The following is an 18,490-nucleotide window of genomic DNA, read 5'->3' as shown; positions in this document are numbered from 1 at the left end:
GAGAGCACGAGAATATACCAATATCACTAATATATGAATTGCGCAGGTCACATTCTATATGAGAGTGCACGTTTACCGATATTTGTCTTAACAGTTGATGTAAAATAGAAGAAAGATCTAGAACGCGTTCTAACTGCAGGGATTCTAAAATCCGTTCCGAACGGTTAACATGGCCGGCACAAATATTTTTAAATGAAGCGGTGTCCATTGAATTGAGAACGCGAATCCTTCAATGATAACATGCGATATCTGTTTATCAAATTTTTATAAGATTACCGGGGGCGACGCAAATGGGCGATGGGGGTAGTTCATAATACGAAGGAGTTTAATATGTACTATTTCAATTTTATTTTTTTAGACTGCATACAGTGGATTCCAAACAAGGGAAAGATACTTAAAGTGCGATCTCACTAAAGATTGATAAAGAGGGATGAAAGTGTCTCTCTGCGCTTTAAGTATTTTATTATAAGTGTAACAAAACCCAGCATGCGAAAAGATTTATTAATAACTTCCTCAATGTGTCTGTCGAGAGTGAGTTTTGCGTCCAGATATAGCCCCTAATCCCATATGGTGTCATCAGATGCGAGATAGTTACCACCTATGTCAAAATCCGCCTGTATTACATTAACCTTTCTGGTTCAAGTCGTGTGTTTACATCTTCTTCTATATATATAAAAGAAAGTCGTGTTAGTTACACCACTTATAACTCAAGAACGGCAGAACAGATTCGGCTGAAAATTGGTAGAGAGGTAGCTTAGAGCCAGGAGATGGACATAGGATACTTTTTATTCGACAGCGTTCCCGTGTGACTTGACATGAAACGTCAGTCACTATAAAACGTGGTATAACAAAAAAGAATCAGACTTGGAATAACAAAACGCAAATGACAGCTATGTAATTGACGTTAAATGACAGCTATGTATTGACGTATGGATGACAATTTGATATTTGTAAGAAATCAATATTAAAACTATTTCTATTAAATAAATAATTAACAAGTGGATTGAAGTGAAGTGAAGTTTAATTAATAATGCCGCGACCAAGACGATCGAATCTTTCCCGACAAAGCCGTAATGCAAGAAGAATACAAAATACTGCAAATGAAAGGACTGAAGAAGAACAAGAAATTGCACGTGAACAGCGCCGCGATATGGCTTGGCTTCGTGCTTCTCAATCACGAGAGCAAAGTGAAGCAGCCCGTGAAACAGCTCGGTTGGCAATGCAGAATCGTCGAGCGAACAACAGAAGGCAACAAATAGATAATGTGCGACGCAGAACAAGATATTTAGCTGATTTGAATCGAGCAGCGTTTCGATACGATTGCAGCAATGATTACAGCTTGCATCCTAGCGTTTGCATTGGGCAAATGGACGTTGTTTGCGAGTATTGTGGTGCATTAAAGTTTTCCGGAGAAACGCCTGGATTATGCTGCCTTAATGGTAAAGTGAAATTGCCAGTGTTGACTCCGCCACATGAGCCATTGTATTCATTGCTTTGTGGCGAAACACAAGAATCACGCCACTTTCTTGCAAATACTCGAAAATACAATAGTTGTTTCCAAATGACGTCATTTGGGGCAGACATTATCGAAGAAGGAGGATTTAATCCGAAATTTAAGGTATTTATTTTTGTACTTACATAGAATGTAGTTAAAGAATAACTTACTTTATCTATTGGTATGTATTATATTTGCTAATACTAAACTCTACTCTCCCACAGAAAAAGTGTTTATAACCCAGTTAATACTGTCTGGTTTTTATTTTGTAGATACAAGGACAGATCCACCATCGAATTGGATTCTTCAAAATGCTGACAACTATTTGCTGCGGTTTCGTCGATTGTTTCAGCAGTATTGCGTTGACATGTATGTAAAAATAGAAACGGAACGTTTAACATTTATTAGGTTGAACCAAGCCAAACTGCGTTCTGAGGAGTACATCCATTTACGTGATGCAGTTAGTACTGAAAGAAATGCAGCTAATATTGGTCGATTAACTATTCTGCCGGTGACGTACATTGGTAGCCCACGTCATATGCATGAATATGCACAAGATGCAATGACATATGTTCGTCATTACGGCCGGCCAGATCTCTTTATTACTTTTACCTGTAATCCAAAATGGATAGAAATTACTCAATTGCTGCTTCCTGGACAAACATCAAATGATAGACACGACATCACAGCACGTATATTCAGGCAAAAAATTCGGTCCCTGATGAACTTTATTGTTAAACAACGCGTCTTTGGAGATACTCGATGCTGTATGTATTCAATCGAATGGCAAAAGCGAGGCCTGCCGCACGCACACATTCTTATTTGGTTAGTGGAAAGAATTCAGCCTGACCAAATAGATGATATCATATGTGCCGAGATTCCTGATCATGAAGTCGATCCAGACCTACATGATGTTGTTACTACTAATATGATTCATGGACCGTGTGGTGCCATCAATCCCCAATCACCTCTCGGTGTTTAGCACTAATCGGTGTAACAACTCCTGAAGATGCCCCGTGGAGGGGTGAAACACGTGTTGGGTGAATTTACGGTGGCGGTTGTGTAGTTGGCATTGTCTGTCGCATGCGCATTTACGAGCGGGCTGGCGGGCGGTGCACTTTCATGCACGACAACCACTGCATGTGCGGAAGTGGCTAGATATTGGTCCTTTCTTATTTAGGATGGACTTCCGCAATGTAACGCCTCATTCCATTAAATACTGTGGCACAAATACAAGGATAGTATGTCAGAAGATATTTTACATCAAAGTCGTGTCAGTTCCAGAAATCACGATATTGAGATGAATGAGGAGATACATAATCGTGCTTTACTCTTGATCGAAGATATGTGTTACCTCATGTGCGGTAATTTATTAATCAGGTTAGGAATGCCAGCGCCAAATCGTGAAATGAATGACGCATTTAATCGAGAATTGGAACGGGAACGTGAAAATGATCACCAGGGATTAGATTTAGTAGTTCAAAGGAATGTGCCCCTGTTAAATTACCAACAAAAGGAAGTTTATGATACTTTAATGAAGGCAATCGCTGATGAAAATGGTGGTTTATATTTCCTAGATGCCCCTGGTGGAACTGGCAAGACATTCCTTATGTCATTAGTTTTAGCAACTGTTCGGGCGAGATCCAACATAGCGGTTGCAGTTGCTTCTTCTGGAATAGCAGCCACATCGTTAGAAGGATGCCGTACGGCTCATTCAGCATTCAAATTACCTTTAAATCTTCAAACTATTGAAGAACCAACGTGTAATATTGCAAAACACTCAGCAATGGCCAAAGTTTTAGCGGCATCGAAAATCATCACCTGGGACGAATGCACAATGGCGCATAAACGTGCATTAGAAGCACTTAACCGAACATTAAAAGATTTACGCAATGACTCGAGATGTTTTGGAGGAGCAATGATTTTACTGTCTGGCGATTTCCGCCAAATACTGCCAGTAATTCCAAGATCTACGGCTGCCGATGAAATAAACGCTTGCCTCAAATCGTCAAATCTATGGCGCTATGTGAAGAAACTGCAGCTGACAACAAACATGAGAGTTACATTGCTTAATGATACATCTGCTGAAGATTTCTCGGAGCAATTGCTGACTATCGGTAATGGTCAAGTATCTGTCGATGAATCGAGCGGATTAATATCATTTCCAAATAATTTCTGTAATTTTGTCTCATCAAAAGACGAACGTATCAACAATGTATTTCCAAATATTATTTCTAACTACAAAAATAATGAATGGTTGAGTGAGCGAGCAATTTTAGCGGCTAAGAATAAAGATGTAGATGACCTGAACTACATAATTCAAAATAAGATCATTGGAACAATGCATTCATTCAAATCTATTGACTGCGTCACAAATGAAGATGAAGCCACCAACTATCCAATTGAATTTTTAAACTCTTTGGACGTGCCTGGCTTACCACCGCACAATTTACGCCTAAAGGTTGGCTCCGTAGTAATCATGCTTCGAAACATAAACCAACCAAAACTGTGCAACGGTACGCGTTTGGTGGTTAGTAAATTGATGAACAATGTAATTTACGCTACGATAATGATAGGAAAATTCAAAGGTGAGGAAGTTCTCATTCCGAGGATCCCGATGATCCCAACCGATATGCCGTTTGAATTTAAAAGACTTCAATTTCCGATACGTCTTGCATTTGCCATGACCATCAACAAATCACAAGGCCAATCCTTAAAAGTTTGTGGTTTAAATCTAGAACATTCATGTTTTTCACATGGTCAATTATACGTGGCATGTTCACGGGTCGGAAGACCATCTGCGTTGTTTGTTTTTGCGCCTGATAATAAAACAAAAAATGTCGTGTATCACAAGGTACTTAAGTGAAGAGCAACCTATGTACTAAAATACAGAAATAATAATGAATGATTAATGTAGTTATTTAATTTTTTTTTGTATTTTTTCCAAAAAAAAAACACAATCTGCTTATTTATTGCCATTAAGGCGGAACAAAGCTCGCCGGGTCAGCTAGTTTATTATAAGCTAGGAATAATTTATTAGCTTTACAGTATGCAACCAGTCTCTCTAAGTCATCCTGTATTAAATTTAAATCATTCAAACAGGTGACCTCAGAGTACAACTTAATATAATAGATATTTGCAATTGATAAAGCACGATAAGTAATAAGATGAATGGTAAGGGACCAATTATTGATCAATGAGGAACGCCTGATGCGAGTGGAACAAGGGAATCATGTAGCCACTAAGCACAACGGATTGAGTACGTTGTTAGACGTAAGACGCAAACCAACGTGAAAGATTGCCTTTAATTCCGTTGTAAGAAATTTTCCTCAGTAGCAGTAAGTGATCAACTTTATCGAAGGCCTCTTTGAAATCGGTATAAATAGCTTCTATTTGTATTCGTTTGTCTAATTTTATGAATAAGGAAATGTTGAGAACGTGAAGATTTGTTCTGAGAAAGTGGATCTACTGCGCACAAAACCATGCTGTTCTTGATTTAAGGTGCTTTTTAAGGCTGAATAGACCTGGTGACGTTCAAGTTTTTCCAATATTTTGGGCATAGCGGAAAGAATTGAAATTGGTCGGTAATTCTCCATATTAGTTTTTGGACCTGACTCACGTATAGGAGAAATGAAAGCTTTTTTCGATCGCATTGGGAACACCCCGGTTGCTGACCAATTATTAAATTAATGGTGAGTTGAAGACACATAGTGTCGTGCGTTTGCTTAAAGTAAAACCGGCTTGTTTCCCCTCGAGCCCGACGCCTTTGCTGGCATCGATGTTTCTGAGAGCTGCGCGAACCTCCCACTGTGTAAGGATAAGGATAAGGCTTTTTTGCATTTGCAACAATCCATGACTTTGCTATATAATATTTACAGGCGCATGAATAAAACTATAAGCAAAGATAAGATTTGCAGGCGTTTCAATTTGTAATAATGAAGAGGGCAGTTACAAAAAGTACAAGATAAGAAAACAATTGCTTTTTAATTATTTCCAACGAGAAAAAAACCCACATGTATGTTCGCCTACAGTTTATAGAACACATGTTGTCCTAGAAGTTGTAAAAGTTCACCATATTACTAACATACATATATACTATTAAAACAGTTTTGTTAGTTTAGTAGTGAATATTAACAAGTCATCAAAGGCTCCACAAGTACACACGCGAACACTTTATAGGACACTTATCTCGTCTTAGAAACTGCGAACGTTCGGTTTATACAAGAATAAGTAAATGTTAATATTTATACATGTTTTATATTGAGGAGTAATGCAAACACGACTGGACAGTTTGACAGTTCAAATATACCAAGCTATATATCTAAAACTACAAATAATTTTTCAATAATTGTCGCTTCGGATTACCTGTTTCTGTTTTATAAACTCGATGCAAACCATTGGCTGCTTGCTTCCTAGTTCTCCCCAAGATCGGCATAGACTATATCAAAACTTTACTGATAAAGTTAGATTACACGCCATTTTTCTTTTTGATTTACTCCATCTATTTGACAGTAAAGTATAATTGTTTTTCACTTACCGAAACAATTCGCGATTTATTTATTTGTTTAGATTTACATATATATTTAATAAATTAAAATTCAAAGACACTACTCCGTGCTCGTACAAGACTTATAATATATTTATGACATCCTAATATATATACATATAAATGTTATTAACCTTCATATACCCGCGCGTTTGTCTGAGAGACCGACAGAATGATTTTTCGATTTTAAATAAAGAACGAATAATGCTAGTTTAATGAACTTTCTAGTACTTGCCTAATTTGATACGACCTTGAAATTGACGTGAAGTGTAACCTTGAGTGGGAGCCACATTTGGGAGAACTGAGCGTCATTCCGGCGCCGGCACACGTGTTTTAGTGAGTAATATTTTTAATTTTTCATGATTTTCGTAGATTTATTTTATAGTTTGCATATTTTTTGTAAAGAAGTTTACTCGTATACATTTTTACCATAATTTTATTATGATATTTCAGAGTATTTATGCTATATATGGAATAAAAAAATATTTTTGTTTTAGAGCTTCGTTTATGGGCGTGATAATGAATGAGGAGCAGATAAGACTAATGTTGGATGAAGCTGGACAGGATACAGATTACGAGCATGAAAATGACAGCGAGGTGGAAGATCACGTTGAAGTAAGAGAAGAAAATACGGATACCGAACAAGAAGGTGACTCCGTTTTTTATAGCTTGATGAATGTTGCAGGAATTAATACATATATTATATTTTCACAAAATAATCCTTACAAAAAAATTGAAAGAAGAATTTTTCTGGAAAAGCTGTCGTATGAACTCATTGACGCGCAGTTGAAGAGACGGGCGGGAACTACTTCTTTACCGAGAATGATACGACAAAGGTGTGCTGAAATCTGCAAACTAGACGGTCCAGAATCATCAGATACCGCTAACAACTTAGGCCAAGGTCGTTGTAGCTTTTGTAGTTCGAAAAAAAAAACGTAAAACGCATTACAACTTTATCTTAGTTTGAAGAATAACTAATGAATATTTTTCAATGGCTGTTTCTGAAGACTGTGCAACAATAATAAATGCAAAGAATTGTAAAAAAATGGTTTAATTTATTAAACATGTCTCTAACTTTAATTACAATGTAAGTTTCCAATAGGTTTTCCCAAAAAATCAAAATTACGGATTTTAAGGTTTCGTTACACCGTGCGCGGGTACAGGTGTTACACTATTTAGCGCGGGTACAGGAAGGTTAAATTTAAGACAAATAGTGGTTTCTATTAGCGTAATTTAAGGAATAAAATGAACTTGCTATGCTCGTACATCTTTATTTACGTTTCTATAACAAACGACGTAGTGACACGATATATTTATCTCTTAGTAAATTAAAAAATACATTCGCACAGGATCCTTTAAAAGGCATTTTAATTTAGCGGGTGTTATAGAAAAAAATGTTTAATTGTAAATAATTATATCGTTGAGTGTTTTTGCTAATAAATACTTACATAAATAGCAGTTAGCAATATGTATACAAATTACAAAACCCTTACAGATATAATACATTATTTCCTAATTAAAGAGGAGTCAAGACTTTCTTCGCCTGAACCTTTTTAAACATTTTTCATCAAATTTCAAGCAACAGATTTCTTTTCAGTATAAAGTTCTTTAAACCTTCGATATCTAAATCTCTGTTTGTTTGTTTTTGGCTTTGCCAAATGTCGCTCTTATAAATGCCAGTAACGGTTCACAAAATGAGCCAATTCTAAGAAAAACCAAATTAAAATAGTTCCAAAGAAGACCTTTCTTTAAAAAGTGTATTTGCTTTTATAAAGATAAGAGTAAGTAAAATAGATTGTTTTATATAGTTAAATATGTTTCATCTTCCTTAACGTTTCATTTTGAAAGTATTATTAGAAATAATATTAATTAGGAAACATCCAATTATAAAGGTTTAATTCTTTTCCAATTTGAACGATGTCCCCGCATTTCTTTGTAAGTGAGCTAGATAAAAAAAACATTTCACCTCTATGTTCCATTCCCTTTATGATTGTCACCGAAAAGTTATCATAGAAGTACACGTGACTCGGTCTCCGATCCCTGGACTTTGATAATTAGTAGATCACTTGCACGTCAAGAGAAGAATCGATACATTCCCAAGCAGCATTGTATAAAATTTCTGCCCGTGATAAGACAAATATAATGACAGGCCAAGATGGTAAATAAACATTGGCCACATACTCACCAGCAACCGGTGACATTATTAAGGCGTTGTGTTCGTTCGCGTGCTCTGTGGTCGAGACATAGCCGAAGACGAAAATGTAGCACATAAGTGCATTCCAATTCGGGAATTCTTAGACCTCTGAAATCCAGGGACGCAATGACAACCAAATTTCTTCTTTTAGAACCTACTTTCTGATTTTCAGAAACAATTTCTGCCTCACACGATTACCATTTACTATGTATCGTTGGATACTTTAATATCTACAAAATATTTTTTGCTTCAAAATTCCAAAGACAAAGAGTATATTTTTTGTTATTTATTTACATTTTTTCATTAGTTTCCAACAATAAAAGACAAAATTAAATGTACCTCTGTATGCGTACAGAGCCCCGGCCACAATGATGCTTGTACTCGTACCTAAAGGTTAATTAATAAATAAAACAGAACTGAATATTAAACGGCTCTCTTAGTAATTACAAAACACGACACCGACAGTATCTTGTATGTTAAATTAATAGTAGAAAAGATTTTATGTTTTGTTTAATAGGAAAAATGAAAAGTAAGATACAATTGTTTGTTTGTTGTATATTATACTCGTAGTATGCGACCACCGACCACCGACCACCGTCAGGCAACTTTGAAATATTTGAAGATAAAATGAAAGATGTTTTAGAAAATTTCGTAAAAGTATATGGGATATCGTCTTCTGCCTTGGTGCAACGAAACTAGGGTAATAGATATCCTGTAAACTCGACTCGACAAACGGTGTAACAAAGTATAATAAAGTTCCAGAATAATCGAACAGCTCGATAATTCCATTGCGGGTCCTGTGCTTACAAGTAAACCGCGTGAAGGACTGACGTCGGGGACGTTTAGTCTCGCGTTTGGGAAGGTTGAATGAAAGTGGGCAAGTGAGTCGCCACAAGTAGGGAATATGTAATAATTTGCTGTGATTTTAAGGTTGATATATTGCGAAACACAACACAAAGTGTTCGCTTTCTAAACCTTTATAAATGTTTTATTTTGACAAATCATTTTCGCAGACCCACTCGCATAACAATCAACTCGGCAGTCTGTATAGACGTTTTATGTCACTGTGACATTGAGGACAAACAAATAATTAATAATTTAAGCTTGGATCTTTGCGTATTTTGCATACTTTTAAGTGAATTTAATGCCATATTAAATCTATCTATTTTATGTAAAAAAAATAACATAAACCGTGACCGGGTAACCGTGGGAATATACCGTAGTAGAAATAAATTTCATAAATTGTATGGTATGAGTGAAACTATGTACATAAGAAACTGAACATTACAACTAGATAACTGGGAAATCTAAAGTTTATCATAAACCGGTAGAGCTAAAAATAGATAACAAGTTAATATAGTAGAGATTTGGAAGTTTCAAATATAAAATTACTTTTCAGAAAAACCGATTAGAGGAACTTCGTCAATAAAATCATCTCTTTCAGTTGCAATTCAGTTATTGCGAATTAATGCTATTAGTAGTATTAATAATTTATCTTTTGCACGTGTAACATTTAAAGAATTTTGTTAAAACTGTTTATTGCCTTAATGAAAAAAAATACTGCTATTGAGCCTATTATCTTAAGTGTTGCACCTCGGTTAACATTTATATTTAATAAATGTGTTCATGAAGTTTTCTTCACCGACTTTATAAAAATAGTAAAGTGCTATTATGAGTAGTAACATTAAAAGTAGAGACGTACTTGTATTGCTTTTAGCGAGCAAAGTTTTTTTAAGAATAATTCTCAACCAAAAAAAAAATAATTCTCAATCGCTTTACTGATAACAAAAATTGTCATATTGCGCAATATGGTTTTCCTCGAGGCAGATTTACTACAGATTCAGGAGTAGCGCTCCTTAACTACATACATAATATAATGCTTTGGAGGAGTCACATAATTCAATCGCAGGACTTTGTGATTTGTCTAAAGCATTTGACTGCGCGGACCATGACACGTTATTGCTTAATGACTAAGTTTAAGCAATAACTCTGGAATTCACGGCAGCGCTCGTAATCTCATTGCTTTTTATTTTAGTAAAAAGATTCAGCTTGTAAACTCGTCCGGTTGTTAAGTGTGAAAAGCAAAAAAAAGTGTTTTATTCTAACCAAAAATACTATACTTATGTTAATGCGTGGATTTAAATGTTGTCGATGTTCACTCAAGGTAATTATTGTCGCACACTCTTTATAAAACTATATTAGTAAAGAGCAATTGTTGAATTTCTCGCCGACTCTTCTCTTCTCTCTTCCGAGCCGATGGTGGCCGGCTTCCTGTAGTAACAATAATACCGACATTTTATGTTGATTGAACATAATAAAGAATTCTTGAATATGAATATATTGAGGAGTGCTTCAGGAATTTTATTATAGAAGCGTATTCTTCTTCTCATTCATGCACTCTTGTCAGAGTGGCCGTGGTCAGTGGTCGTGCCCCGCTCGGTTCTGCCCGCCCTGCTGCTCTCGCTAAGAGTCGCCATCTCAATAAATACGTCACGTTGTAGTGCTAAACAACTAAAGCGTTTGACATAACAATTTGACATTATCATTGTACGGTATAACTAAACTCTTTCCTTAAATAGGTCTCTTTGAACAACTACACTCTCATGAGGGATTTTAGGTTTAGTTCAAAAAACTTTTAAAACATATTCAAAGCTCAGACAGTTGTATAAATAAAATTTGTTAATATTTAGAAATTTTGATTTTGAATTTGTACAGCGTAGAATTCAGGACGGCGAATGTTTGTATATTTTATCGATGAACCAGGCGCCATTCCGGATTATGATTTGTCGTCTATAGCGCGTAAATTTGTGTTCACGTTTTGTTTACGGAAGTAGCCGGCATAGGTCAGCGGATTGGCAAGCTGTTGTGACAGTGGGCGGGACATATGGCGCGCAACAGATGGCCATTGGAGCGTTAAGATTTCGGAGTGCGCGATTATCGCCTAACGTTGAAAATAAGTAGGGAATCCTCATCAAAAAGTACAATATCACATAGACCTTTTACGAAAAACAGCAAGTGTTTAATATAAAGGAAAAACAAAAAGGGAACAAGAACAGAACCATGTGGAATACCCATCTTTAGATGATACCGACCCGATTTGCAATTATTTACAACAACCGTCTGGAAACTCTGATACAGATAAAAAGCGACAAGATCAAGGGCGGTACTGCGTTTATTGGATTCTGCAATATTTTCTATTTAGTAAATGGGCTTAAAGAAGCGTGGCGCCCGCATCAGTTGTTGATTTACCTTTGACCAAACCATATTGTTCACTATGTACTATTGTATTGCTGTAAATAAATTAAATCGCTTGATTCGAAATATTTTTTTAAAAAATCTATCTTAAGGTAGGTAAAATAAAAGAGATAGGTGTTTAATTTCCTGAAAAAAATTATTTTGGAACTATTGCCCCAAATTATATATTATGATATTTCATTTACAATATTGCTGATTCGTTTACTTACTTACTCCAAAGATCACTGTTTTATTTACGTCGCCCAATTCGGTGATTGCATCAGATGATGAAGAATTTAAAGTGCCCGACTGGAACTGGAATTTTAGTAAAAAAAGTTGTTAATCACAGCCGTCACTTTTATATCTGTACTTATTCCTTATTATTCATTTTTAAATTTACGGACTCACCGTTAGTAGCCTTTTTTACCGGTAACACTAGATAACTCATCACATCACATTTTCCAAGTTGTTTTCTTTAATTTTCAGAACTCGGGATTTTATTTTTAACGCCTATGACGTGTTTACAAATTTCTTAAAGCATGTAAATTTTAAAATGCGAACAAACCTCTAAATAGTCTAGAATTAAAAGATTACACTACAGATTGAAATAATTATAAACGCGCATGATTTAATCTCGATTCAAACTCGAATTTTCAGGCTTAAGACGATAGATTGATATTGTGCCAGACTGTGCCAAAATAGTCGTGTAGTTGTAGACTCATATGAAGTTGGTGTTCTCGTATGACTTCTTCCATGAGCAGCGTTGAAGGCTCGTTGATGGAACGCAAGTGGTACATTCGGTCACATGTACGGTGTAGAACATTCGCAATAGATTTTCTGAGACTCTTGTTCTTCGATAGAGTATGTGGCGCTCTATGGTGCTGCTGTGCTTCCGCCTACTTGTCGAAGTGCGGCGAGCGGTGTGGAGGCAGCGAATCGCCTCGACCCAAAGAGCGCGTTGGCAACGCCGTGTTTCCTTTTTCTGCTCATGCGAAAAATTCCGAGGTTAGTTAGTAGTAATGTTTTAATGTAACTTTATTAAACGACACACGCAATATTTTAAACTTAGATAAAATTTTCTTGCGCTACCATAAAAATTATATTTGAAAGTTAATATTTTTCTTCACGATTAATATTATCCAGAATATATCATAGCGTCATCTGCCAAAATGTAGTGCTAAGTGCGTAATACCACCACTAGTAATAAAATATGCTGATGTTTCGAAACCACGAGATGACGTTACTCAGTAAGGTAATTTGGTAGTTATAACTTCATTTTAACTAATATATTCGATTTATATTTTGATAAGGTGAATCGAAAATAAAAAGTTAATTAACACTGGCACGTTAGGTGCCGCCGATTGACATGTCTCGTAGAAATAGTACACCATTTGTACTAAGAAACTTCAGAAAAATTAACTATGGGGCTTACCAATACATATTTTTTACAATACTTCGCTGTGAGGTCAAAGCGCTGGTACTTAATGTCCCCCGGGAATCACGGCTTGGTGCACTGGCGGGTTTTATGAGCGATTCGCGAGTGTGCACTAACTAAGACTGGGCTTGGACATCTGTTCATGCTCAGCAAACCATCTGCATAGCGCAGATATACGAAACGATGACACCTAACGATGCTTCAAATCAAGCACAGTACAAAGTTTTTAACTCTTTAAACTAACCACAAAATACCAAGGCAGCTGCTTCGGATCTATCCCGATCTAATAACGCAAACTCTGCAGAGGAGTTGCTCGTTAGAACATTAAATGATTTCACAGAGCTACTGTGAGAAGTAATCCATAATCTCTGCTCCCGTCCTCAACTATTCATTCTTCATAATTTATTGGTGTATTTGTTAAGCTTAATTGTATATAAGACAATACTAAGTATTTTTACCCGTTTGAAACAGTGTTGATACGAGCCAGGTGCACAGGTGTACAAAAAAAAATTTAATGTGTAAATTTAAACGTTGTGCCGTTTGGGGGAAAATGGTTTCCATGTAATTAAAGGGGTTGTGGTTGTTGGCAACAAAAAAGCACACGAAGAAAAAAAAAATATATATATATATATAATTAAGGGTAGTGGGCAGAAGGCCTGGTTTAATTTTGCACCGCAGCTCGGTACTCTCCTGATGGTGGTGGTAGCCAGCCGCACGATCTCCCAGGACTGGTCAGGCGGCAGCAAGTCGAGAGCAGGGAGCGCCGGTAGTTCACAGGACGTGTCGGTTCCGGTGCACGGTTATATGAATTCAACCTCAATTAGTAGGTAATTTTAAGTGCAAAACTCGCACCTGTGAATAAACGTCACAGTTATGATATACATATATAAGTATGTGTACAATTTGCTCCGCTGACAGTAAACCCGGAGATGGTTTGCGATGAAGGAAGGGCAGAAACCGAAAGCAGTTGATGTGATTGTTTACTGTCAGAACGGAGTTACAAAATGTAAAGCATGATAAACAAGAATAGGAGAGATAAACAAATTGGAAAGTAATAATGAATACATAATGATGGAACTATGGACACAAACAAAATGTTGAGCTCTAAATTATAGATAAATGCTACTTAATAATGATGTCTTTGTAATATTTGTTCAACACTTACTCTTTTGGGATGCGAGGCGATGTAAAGGCTGTGGCGTGAATTTAATAATGTCCAGAGAATGAAAAGGACCAAGACGTAAATTCTAACTGGGCCCCGGTGCGTGAGAAGACACGTAGCTGGTGAATGCAACCGACACAAAGAGTGTGAGTCGGTGCGTGAGACGACACCTAGCTAGTGAACGCGACCGAAAACGTAAATTCTAACTGGGCCCCGGTGCGTGAGAAGACACGTAGCTGGTGAATGCAACCGACACAAAGAGTGTGCGTCGGTGCGTGAGACGACACCTAGCTAGTGAACGCGACCGAAAACGTAAATTCTAACTGGGCCCCGGTGCGTGAGAAGACACGTAGCTGGTGAATGCAACCGACACAAAGAGTGTGAGTCGGTGCGTGAGACGACACCTAGCTAGTGAACGCGACCGAAAACGTAAATTCTAACTGGGCCCCGGTGCGTGAGAAGACACGTAGCTGGTGAATGCAACCGACACAAAGAGTGTGAGTCGGTGCGTGAGACGACACCTAGCTAGTGAACGCGACCGAAAACGTAAATTCTAACTGGGCCCCGGTGCGTGAGAAGACACGTAGCTAGTGAATGCAACCGACACAAAGAGTGTGAGTCGGTGCGTGAGACGACACCTAGCTAGTGAACGCGACCGAAAACGTAAATTCTAACTGGGCCCCGGTGCGTGAGAAGACACGTAGCTAGTGAATGCAACCGACACAAAGAGTGTGAGTCGGTGCGTGAGACGACACCTAGCTAGTGAACGCGACCGAAAACGTAAATTCTAACTGGGCCCCGGTGCGTGAGAAGACACGTAGCTAGTGAATGCAACCGACACAAAGAGTGTGCGTCGGTGCGTGAGACGACACCTAGCTAGTGAACGCGACCGAGGCTAGGATCCTTCTGCCGAGCACTTATGTAAACTCCTCCGGCTGGTGCGCGGGCGCATTGGAATTTGTTATCAAAACAAAGATCCGCTAAACCAATAGCACTTTTCTACGACCCCACGCCACTTGAGATGTACCGTTCCCCGCTAAGGGTTGAACAATTTTTTGCTGTATTGCGATTGATGAGATGTTTCTCGTGCTTATATTTTTTTTGGTTAAATTTTAACTAAGATTTAAAAGACGTTAACTTGCAACGTTACAACGTCACAAATGTATAATATACGGAAATTATACACGCATACACAAAACGTACAACATCCTAATATACATACGCAACAAAATTCACAGGGGTAACTGAAGTCGTTGCGCTGGCCCTATCTAAGCTATGCTATGCACTATGTCGACTCAAAATATGTCATGAAAAAAGAGGCTTATACGCAAAAGAACTAAACTCCTTATTCAAAGTTGTCTTATTTACTTGAACAAGAATTTGCAAAACACTAACATCGTACCTTTGCCGCATCCGAAACAATCTACCTTTACTTTAGAATAGCCAAAGAAGCTATTAAGCCTTAACATGTATTGTTAAATACGTTTTTAACATGTATTGTTAAATAAGTTTATTAATATATGATTATCTTCAGTAACCGGTTCTCGATTTAGATTATATACTACGAGGTTTAATCAGAGTATGTTTCTACTCGTATTTTTGAAGTTACTGACGTATTTTATTTGATGACAAAATATGTCCCTCCTTGTCGTATACTTCATTGAGCGCAGATATTAACAGGAACTCGGTACGGACGCGCCGGATGTGCTCCAGACGCTGTTTTACGTTGACACTACAGCTTCGCTAGTTGTTTTATAACGTAGAGTTTTAAGGTTGAGAATATGCAGAGGGCTCGATGAGAGCCGAATGTCCTGGTATCAAAACGGGGAGCATTATTTATTCAAATTACGCTTTTACGGCGACGTGAGGAGCCGAGTGCTCCGCGATGCAGAGAAAGTGTTCGTTCGAAATGGGCTTCTTAACTTTTATCGCGGGAGCGGAAGAAGCCCCTCAGGCGGCGTCTTTGATAGGGCGGGAGGCGCCAGGCGGCCTGTACGGCATTTTAGGCACCTTAAAACAACCGCTGCCACTAGCGGGGTGGCAGAGTGCTCACGATAGCAGGGTTTCTATAATGGCGGGACGAATATTCTGCGCTACCGTCATTCCATTTAACGCACCTGGGGCAGGAGAAACAGTTACGGGCAACGTGCCTAGAATTGACCTCGGTGCCATTGGTCCACATTGCCTTTGCGATGCTGGGCCTCGAAAGAAATGCCCTATGGAGAACAGACCTCCTAGAGGTCGAAAACTTTCTTTACCAGAGGGGAAGTTCGACGGTTGGCATGATGAGTAGCATGGGAAGTTTAGTGCGCAGGGAAGTGATGCGATTTAAGTCAAGAATAGGGAGACTCGCTTTTTGGAGATCTTCGATGACGTCGGATGTGTCTGTTTCAAGTAGTCCGCGGTAACTTCAGTAGTCCGCGAATAACGACCCGTAGGCGCATATCCTCGGGGACGGTTTACGTGTGGAAGGAGATGACGAGGTTGACGACCTTAGTCCGCAATAGCCTAGGAACTGTTCATGATACTTTGAATGTTATTTTTAGCCTTGGCTTTGTCCACCTCGTTGGTGAGGAACCACGAGTGGACTGATTTGGAGCAGTCTCTTCGCATTTCCGGTTAAGTGGGTGAAGCCGACGTTCCCGGGGACCAGCTTCGGTCCGTCAACATTCATCTCACAGTCCGAGCCTAAATACCCGGACCCGGAGGTGTAGTCCGAGGATCCATCACTCAGATGGGGATCTTCGACTGGTAAGGATTTCTGAGTAACATAGCGCACCGAGGTGTCTGGTGACTGGTGGCGAAGAGTCACTCAGGGAGCGAGTGGGACGGACTTTTGCGTCTGCCTTGTACTCATCCGGATACTCGAAAGCACAAGAGTCGTAGTGACCTTGGTGGTCACTTTGGGCACCCTTCTACCGTACAGCAGTGTCCGGGAATAAATTTAACTACGCTCGGTGAAGATTGAACCCTGTCCGGTCGAAAGGATACGGCGTCACCCGACGTACGTAAAACGCGCCTAGTAGCACTTGTCTTATCTGCCTAATGTTCCTAAAACAATCAACGCGGGGAAACCATATGGGCGATATAGTGGCTAGTCACACGCGACCGCAACCCCGCCCCGGGGCGAGGTGTAACGGCGACGAAGCGCCATTGGTGTCGAAACGTAAAACGCGGAATGCGAACAGGCCGGCGGATGTTGTCCAAGCGTGTTGCTCGGGTGCAGCCTACTTCTTGACTTTGCACCACGGAGAAGCCATCCGGAGCGTATTGACAGGAGCAATGCAGGTTGCGATGGGGTCGCGAGCTAAACTTGCGATCAGTACCGGTTCTCACGGACGCCCTTTAGACGTTCGCTATTGTTAGAAACAATTAGCTGCGTTAGCTACTAAAGGAGACAAGAAAGTCCGAAGACACTTCCGACACTCCAGACGCTGAGCGCAGAAATTTCTTTCACCAGGGTACAGGATAGCAAACCTAATTGCTAGTTAGTAATAACGGAAGCGGGAAAGTTATGAAACGCATCCGATCGTTCCAAGCACTGAGTTCACAATTATATTTAACAAAAAAAATATTCATAGTTACGGTTTCGTATCATCAGAAACCATTTTTCAATCAACGACAGCATGATTTTGATCTCAAAGGCAGCTCACCCTCAGACGAAATTATAAATTTCGATGAGATGAAATAAAGAAGAAAAACTAAATTATAATATTTTGACGACGCTTTTGAAACGCCCATGAAGGACAAAAACTAAGTTCACGCCGTATATACAGATGTTGCCAGGTTTAGATGTGGTTCATCATGTTCTGTTATTACAGAAGCTGGGACATGCTGGATTGGTGGTTCTCTAATAGGATCGTGAGACTCATATCTCTCAAATTAACCACAAGTAGTCAATATTTGAGGTTACAAACACCCGGATGGCTGCTCATGGCGTATCCTAAAACTCGAACCTCAAGGAAGGCATTAAACGACCCAGCATGAGAGGAATATAACTGACTATATACGATACTTTCAAATACTTTAGCTATCATACATAATGTTGATATCGGGCTATAATTAACGACTCAGGTTTTTTAACCATTTTTCTGCACGGGTGTTATAAATGCATCCTTCTCAATTTTAGATACTCCGCCTAAAGGCAAAGATTTCTCAAAAACAATCGTTATATGTATGGTGGTAGACGTTGTACACCTCTCAAGTAATACGAACGGTATAATGTCCGGACCAGCTGATTTTAAAATATCCAGTTTAAAGAGCAGATTTGACACGTGTTCAGTTTTAAGTTCAACACAACTGATGTTCATTGCATAATTTAGGGGCAATATAACAGAAGGAAAAGCCAAACTTGATTTGCAGCCATTGACATCAGCGGGATTGATAAACTTTGAACAAAAGTTTGAAGAAAATGCCTTACAGAT

At 38.6% G+C, this 18,490-nt stretch overlaps 1 protein-coding gene across 1 annotated transcript; it reads left to right on the top strand.

Annotated features, from left to right (window-relative positions):
* The first annotated feature begins 1,073 nt into the window (after nt 1-1,073).
* Nucleotides 1,074-4,990, top strand: LOC137922495 (uncharacterized). Its single transcript, XM_068765521.1, has 4 exons — nt 1,074-1,212; nt 1,768-1,864; nt 2,876-3,612; nt 4,920-4,990. Exons 1-4 carry the CDS (start codon nt 1,074-1,076, stop codon nt 4,988-4,990), a joined length of 1,044 nt encoding a protein of 347 aa, XP_068621622.1.
* The last annotated feature ends 13,500 nt before the right edge of the window (nt 4,991-18,490 follow it).

Source organism: Battus philenor, unplaced genomic scaffold (assembly GCF_028537555.1).
Source record: "Battus philenor isolate CCGP_79_NKW_IND1 unplaced genomic scaffold, ilBatPhil1.0.hap1 SCAF_2, whole genome shotgun sequence".
Classification (NCBI taxonomy): domain Eukaryota; kingdom Metazoa; phylum Arthropoda; class Insecta; order Lepidoptera; family Papilionidae; genus Battus; species Battus philenor.
The sequence above is the reverse complement of the archived record's forward strand: the minus strand, read 5'-3'. Positions and strand labels throughout refer to the sequence as shown.

Excerpts from the sequence above, each read along its gene's own strand:
- LOC137922495 (XM_068765521.1), top strand. The coding sequence starts at position 1,074 with ATGCAAGAAGAATACAAAATACTGCAAATGAAAGGACTGAAGAAGAAC. Across the intron at positions 1,213-1,767 it reads GCAGCCCGTGAAACAGCTCG|ATACAAGGACAGATCCACCA; the intron begins GTTGGCAATGCA and ends TTTATTTTGTAG. Across the intron at positions 3,613-4,919 it reads GGAGCAATTGCTGACTATCG|GAAATGTTGAGAACGTGAAG; the intron begins GTAATGGTCAAG and ends TTTATGAATAAG.